This window comes from Tiliqua scincoides, chromosome 1, assembly GCF_035046505.1.
Source record: "Tiliqua scincoides isolate rTilSci1 chromosome 1, rTilSci1.hap2, whole genome shotgun sequence".
NCBI lineage: Eukaryota > Metazoa > Chordata > Lepidosauria > Squamata > Scincidae > Tiliqua > Tiliqua scincoides.
Window position 1 is genome coordinate 15,244,519 of NC_089821.1, and position 7,252 is coordinate 15,251,770.

General features: G+C 39.3%; 1 protein-coding gene across 5 annotated transcripts in view; it reads left to right on the forward strand.

Annotated features, from left to right (window-relative positions):
* The window catches only part of MGA (MAX dimerization protein MGA), an 83,673-nt gene extending 77,368 nt beyond the window's left edge, over positions 1 to 6,305 (forward strand). For 4 of the 5 annotated variants that reach the window (XM_066630835.1, XM_066630842.1, XM_066630850.1 and 1 more), the window contains 2 exons: positions 2,793 to 2,926; positions 3,066 to 6,305. In XM_066630835.1, coding sequence (XP_066486932.1) covers positions 2,793 to 2,926; positions 3,066 to 4,825 — 1,894 coding nt within the window. In that variant the 3' untranslated portion in view covers positions 4,826 to 6,305. Of the gene's footprint in view, positions 1 to 2,792; positions 2,927 to 3,065 lie in introns of those variants that run through there. The other variant, XM_066630863.1, reaches the window with a different exon arrangement.
* The last annotated feature ends 947 nt before the right edge of the window (positions 6,306 to 7,252 follow it).

Below are 7,252 nucleotides of genomic sequence, written 5' to 3' on the forward strand. Positions count from 1 at the left end.
GCAAAAGCACCCTGTAGTGCTTTGTGATCGTGTTACTAACAGCACAGTGGCAGGAAGGCCAGAACCTTGCTGCATGTGCCGGTGGAACAAAGAACGCCCGCTAGACAGGTAAGTCCAGGGCAGAGAGAAGGGAGGTATTAGCAGATCAGGTCTAAGGGAGCAGTATTAATAGCTGCAGCGCGTACCATATCCTAACCATCTTCCTGGGCCTGATCTTCCTGCACAGATCAACTCAAACTTGCACCTGCAATATTGCTTTCACTGGCCTAAGTTGACCCATTGTGGCTGCTACCCTGGGGCAAGGGGACAAATGTCCCTTACCGTGAGACCTCCAGCAGCCCCCATGGGATATAGTGTAGCCCACACCAGTGCCAGTGCATCGCCATGTGAAAATTTTGTTAGTAGAAAAATATGTCTTCAAAGACATTTATGTTTTGACAAAGCACTTGGCTGTTTGCTCTGTAATTTTACCATGAACAATGAATAATCGGAAGCAAAACTTTTATATAAGTAATCAAATTTGGTAGGCAGCGCTTTTCAAAATACTGAATCCCTCTTCACTGATTACCTCATTCCATAGCCAAGCACTTGAATTCTCAATCCCAAAATTTAAAAAAATGAATGTTCATCCCAAGATGTGTAGTTCCATTGTCTTGTTTCAAAGGTAATGCTGAAAATTATGTGTACTGTTTTCACAAATAATAATGCAAGACTCTGAATTTTATAGAGAAGATTTCTAATCAAGAGAACTTTTGAAACCCTTATAGTGAGCACATGTTCATTTGACTGAGGTTCCTGGATATTTGAATTTTAATAAATTGTAAATAGGCTGAAATGTTTTTAAGAATATAATTTTGTTTTTAATGTATATTCTCTCTTTTTCTGTATTTCCTTAAACATCAATATTTTTGTAGACAACTAACCATAAAGCCTATTTCAGTAACCGTGACAAGAAAAATCTGTCAAATTGAAAATAAATAGTCTTCAGCTAGAAGCCAACTTTGAAACATTATTTATAGGATGGAAGTAAAATAACCCAAATTTGGTGGGCCCAAGTAAGATCTTGTGGCTACTGCAGAAGTGATTGTGAAGTGTAATCTGACTCATCAAGTAGGAAGCAAATTGAGTGAAATTTCAGACAGAGGTAATAGTTCTATGGGCAGGATTCTTCAGTGAAATTTTAGCTGCTGTGGAAGACAATCAAAGCCTCTACACAGCGGTCTTCAGAAATGCTTCTCTCTGCCCAGATTGCACCTTTTGCCTGGATGGACGTCCAGTAAAGACAGGGTGACCAGACATCCGGATTTTCCCGGACACATCCAGGATTTCAGCCTTTTTCTCCAGGCGTCAGGGCAACATGCTTTAGTGTCCTCCATTCTGGCTTTTTCCCCCAGTGAACTGACTCCTCCCCACAGGCTGCCTTCTCCCAGGAGCTCAGGCTCCTGTTGCCTAGCAACCCAGCTTGGGGTCCAGTTGTAGGAATTCCTGATAGTCATGTGACACAGCCAGGCACAGGAGAGAAGGATACAAAGCTGGACTGGGCAAAACGTGCTTTAGTGTCCTCCATTTTTTCCCTATGAGCTGAGTGCATCCCCACAGGCAGCCATCTCCAACAAGTGTCGTTGCAGAGCCTTTTGAAGGCTTGTGTTGCAAGGACCCTAGCAAAGAAGAGAGCTTTAAAATATCAAGCCCTGTCAAGGAAAGGAGCCCAGCATTGTGGAGTCAGACTCACTCAGCCCATACCTTCAAAAGAAGTGAATTTTCTTGCATTAATTAGTGCGTCTCAATGATTGAGCATGTGTGCATGTGTGAAAACACGTTCCAGCATGGGGGGACACTAGCTCCCTGGCTGGCTTCCTTAAGTTCCTGGCTGCCAGTTCTTGCCAAGGCAAGGAGAGTGAGTGTGTGAGAGAGAGTGATGTAGTGAAGGTGTTGTTTCAAGTCACCAATGTTTAACAGGAGGCATAGCATTAAAAAAAAAAAATCATGGTTTTGCAGAACTCGATAGGGCAAGTTTTGCCCCTATTCTGCCCCTTAAAATTGCATAGCAAATAATCCTCTTTCTCAAAATACATGATATATTTTGGCGTCTTGAAATTATGCAGAGTTGGTGTCTATGTATATGAACCCATATGAAAATGAAAGAGGTTTTTAATAGGGGGTGGGGTGAAGGAAAGATGAGTTACCTAACATATATGCACGCATTTCTGGCTGGAACTGGATGAGAAGGATTTACTGGAACTGATATAAAGGGGGATGTGGGGATGTAAATAATCAAGGTGCCAGAGCTCACTTTTATATCATTGTGTAACCTGCAAAGTGTCCAGTAAGGGACTTTGTGTTGCCCATTCTATCAGCTGTTTTTGTGAATCTGAAACTGCTTCAGGAAGGGGAGAGGAAGGTGTGCGTGCGTGAGGAGGAAAAAGGGGCTTGTCAACAAGGGTATCTTCCTCTCTTATCGATTTTGCAGGGTCCGTGTCTTAGTGATGTCATGATTCTGGGAAGCTGTCACTGCATTGTTTTGGTTGTTTAATTTGGTGGTCATGGTAGCTTGTGCTGTGTTTTGGGTTTTTTAATTGTGGTTTTTTAAAAAAATTATATTCCTTTTTTCTTTACTTGTGTGCTTGCACAGGTAGATTCCAGGTTACAGGCAGCGCCAATTCTTCCCTGTCCCAGAACTGTGTGTCTATTGCTGAAAGATCTAAATCGATTTAAATAAATAGCTGGCACTTGCAGTTGCTGTAATGGAATATGTCAAAAAAGAAAAACCTGCTTCTTTTTTTTCTTCCCAGAATGCCAAAACGCAAATGCCAATTTGGTGAGAGTTTAGCAAGCAGATACAAGTCATTCAAACCCGGTAGAAACCAATATGAAGCTGAGTGCCTTGTTTGTCCTGCAGGAACATACGTCTCCGTAGCCAATAAAGGTTAGGTTAAAAAACATTTTATTATAATTTATACATATGTGGTCTCCATTTTTTTTAAAAAGAAAATGTTTAGGTGATGGTTTTTATGACTACAAATCCCCTTAATTTTTTCTGCTACTGTTGTGTGCACTCTTTATAGGTGCACAAGCTTTGGAGATTCACATCCAGTCCCAGAAACACAGGAGAAGCATCCAGAATTGCAGCAGCATTGCAGATATAGCCACTTTCGTTGCTCAGTCATCAAAACCTTCACACGCCGTAAATGCAGCTGAGGCAACTTTGGCATTTCACGACATTAGCCACCATTCATCTTATCGATCTATGGATTGTACACCTAAGCTGAATGCTGAGATTTACTCTGACTCTGATGTCGCAAAGAAAGTCTCATGCACTAGGACAAAGACTGAAGCTATAGTAAACAAAGTTCTCGGGCCACATTCTGTTGACGTAACAATACAATGCTTAAAAGGCGTATCTTGTTTCGGGGTTTGTACAGATGGTAGCAGTCATGGATCTCTAAAAATTTTCCCCATTCTAATACAGTTTTTTGATTATAAACTAGGAGGTATCCAGACTAAACTTGTGGAGCTTAAATCAGCTCCCAGTGAAACTTCTGACACAGTTTCATCCTACATAAGTGATACACTGAGACAGCTTGGTATTGTTGAGAAGTGTGTGGCATTTGCTGGTGATAATGCGAACACTAATTTAGGAGGCTTTCAAAGGTCTGAGGGTAACAATGTGTTCATTGAATTAAAGAAGTCTGTCAACAAAAACGTAATAGGTATAGGCTGTCCTGCAAATATCCTTCACAATGCCATTCAACATGGGGCTGACACTTTGGGAATTAATTTGGAGTGCATAGTCATGAAATTGTATAATTATTTCTCTATTTATACAGTGAGGACAGAACAACTTAAAGAGTACTGTGAATTTGTTGACATCAACTACAAACAGTTATTGTCCCATACCAAGACCAGGTGGTTATCTCTGTTTCCAGCAATTCACAGAATACTTGAGACATATGAAGATTTGCAGTCATATTTCTTATCTTTGCCTAGACCCCCTAAAATTCTGAAAACTTTTTTTACAGCCAAATTGAGTAAGGCATATTTGTGGCACCTGCATTCATTAATGTCTGTTTTTCATGACAGTATCAAGGACATTCAAAAAGAAAGAAATTCCATAGTTGACATAATGAATATATTAGAAAATGTATCTTCCCAACTAGAGAACAGGTTGGAATGTTCCTTCATTTCCATTGAAACTAAAGAAGTGTTGTCATGTGTCCAGGAGGAGGGATTTGATACCGAAGTAGATTGTTTTATGGAGGAGGCAATTTCTTTGTACAGGGAATGCTATGAATACTTGAAGAAATGGAGTGTCTCATTTAGAGATTTTAACTGTTTCAAATGGATGAATTTGAATGGAAAGGTCTTAATGAAAGATGTGGAAAAATGTATAACTTTTTTAAAGGAAAAAGGGTACGTGATTGATAATGCAAAATATTGTGATCAGTTATGTAATTTGAACATTTTTCTGGAGCGCAATAGCGCAGAACTAGAAAATTGGTCATGCAATGATAAGTGGGTCAAGTATTTTGAGAACAGCAAACATGAAGAATGCCATTCAGAACTACTGAAAACAGCAGAATATTTTTTTGCATTGCCAGGACACAATGCAGATGTTGAAAGGATTTTTTCCTTAATGTCTGCACAATGGACTCATGAGAAGAATCATTTAAATGTGGATTCAGTCAAGGGCTTGTTACTAGTCAAGTACAATTATAAGCATTTTTCTTGCTCAGAGTTCTATAAATATGTTTTAAGCCAACAAGACATTTTGAAGAAGATAAGATTCATTCAAAAAATACAGTTGAATACAGGTGGTGCTTCCTGACTTGCCCAAATTCTGATTCAACAATTAATTACAGTAAAAAAAGTTGGTATGTTGATAGCATAGTCTGATTTAGTTGACAAACATTACATAGACAGTCACATTTTCAATGTATGTACAATTACATGTAATACAATTTTAATAATAAGTAATATGTTTAAATTAACCCATTGTTGCCCATCCCATACATGTACACATTTTGTCCCTGCAACATTGGGCAGAAATGGCTTAAATACGTGAAATCAATATATAAGAGTTTTTAGCTTTTATTTTTTCATGTCCTACATTTTGGGGTGTCTTGTCCTCTTTTTCAGTTATGACATCTGGTCACTCTACCCTCATCTCTTCTAGGCATTTACTACCCTAATTTTGTTTAGCTATAGAAGCTATTTAGAAATCTCCAGAAGAGACAATTGCAGCCCATCGTATGCTTAGGCTGTGTCAGCAGAACATGTGTTCCGTCAGCATGCTCTGTTGCAAAAGCATCATGTAGCATTTTCTGACAGTGTTACTAGCCAGCACACTGACAGGAATGCCAGAGCCTTCCTGCATGCACCAATGGAGGAAAGAAAGCCTACCAGCCCAGTGCAGGGGTGGGCAGTGGGGAGGAGAAGGGGCAGGGTAGGCAGATCAGGTCTAAGGCAGCAGTATCAATAGCTGCAGCGTGTGCCATATCCTAACGCCCTCCCTCAGCCTGTTCTGCCTGCACAGATCAACTTAAACTTGCACCCACAATATCACTGCCACTGGTCCAAGTTGACCCATCATGGCTTCTAGGATGTACCCTGGGACAAAGAGACAAATGTCCCTTACTGTGAGGAGACCTCCTGCAGCCCCTTGCAGAATATAGCGTAGCCCATGCCAGCGCCAGTGCATCGCCACACAAAAATTTTGTTAGGATTCGGCTGTGAGTAGAGAAATATGCCTTCAAAGAAATTCATGTTTTGACAAAGTCCTTGGCTGTTTTGAAGAGCTGTTTGCTCTGTAATTTTACAATGAATGATGAATAATCAGAGACAAAACTTTTATTTAAGTAATCAAATTTGGTAGGCAGTGCTTTTCAAAATACTGAATCCCTCTTCCCTGATTACCTCATCCCATAGCCAAGCACGAATTCTCAATTCCAAACATTAAAAAAGTGAATACAAGTGCATCCCAAGATGCGTAGTTCCATTGTCTTGTTTCAAAGGTAATGCTGAAAATTATGTGTACTGTTTTCACAAATAATAATAATAATGCAAGGCTCTGAATTTTTATAGAGAGGATTTTCTAATCAAGAGAACTTTTGAAACCCTTATAGTGAGCACATGTTCATTTGACTGAGGTTCCTGAATATTTGAATTTTAATAAATTGTAAATAGGCTGAAATGTTTTTAAGAATATAATGATTTTGTTTTTACTGTATATTCCCTCTTTTTTCTGTATTTCCTTAAACACTGATATTTTTGTAGACATCGAACCATAAAGCCTATTTATAACCATGAGAAGGAAAATCTGTCAAATTGAAAATAAATAGTCTTTAGCTAGAAGTCAACTTTGAAACGTTATTTCTAGGATGGAAGTAAAATAACCCAAATTTGGTGGGCCCAAGTAGAATCCTCTTGTGGCTACTGCAGAAGTGATTGTGTAGTGTAATCTGACTCATCAAGTAGGAAGCAAATTGAGTGAAATTTCAGACAGAGGTAATAGTTCTATGGGCAGGATTCTTCAGTGAAATTTTAGCTGATGTGGAAGACAATCAAAGTCTCTGCACAGCAGCCTTCAGAAAGGCTTCTCTCTGCCTAAACTACCCTTTCTTTCCTTTTCCAAACTGTTCATGGATGGACACCTAGTGAAGATGAACTTCAGCCTGACTAGCCCAGTAAGTAGCAGGGGAAAGTACTATGAGAGACCTTCCTCAGTTCTAACTTTCAGGGGAAAAAAGATAGTGCCATAGCTTATCAGCAATGGATACCCTTAAGTTTCAGTAGCCACCTCTGTAGTTTTGGCACGTTAGAAAGACTATGGAAGAGAAAGCTAAATTCAGATTATAATGAAAACAGTGCCACCTGAATAACCTATTGCAGCTAATCCGCACCTTTGTATCAACTGTCATTTTGCTTGCACAGTGGGTGCTGCTTATTTTTGAAGAGCCCAGAATGTCCTGGAGCTTGTATTTGAGTAAAATACAAGGATAATCTCTATTATATTATAATAATAATTATTATTATTATTATTATTATTATTAACAACAGTATTTATATACCGCTTTTCAACTAAAAGTTCACAAAGCGGTTTATAGAGAAAAATCAAATAACTAAATGGCTCCCTGTCCCAAAAGGGCTCACAATCTAAAAGGATGCAAATGAATACTAGCAGATAGCCACTAGAACAGACAGTGCTGGGGTGAGATGGGCCAGTTACTCTCCCCCTGCTAAAAAAAGGAGCACC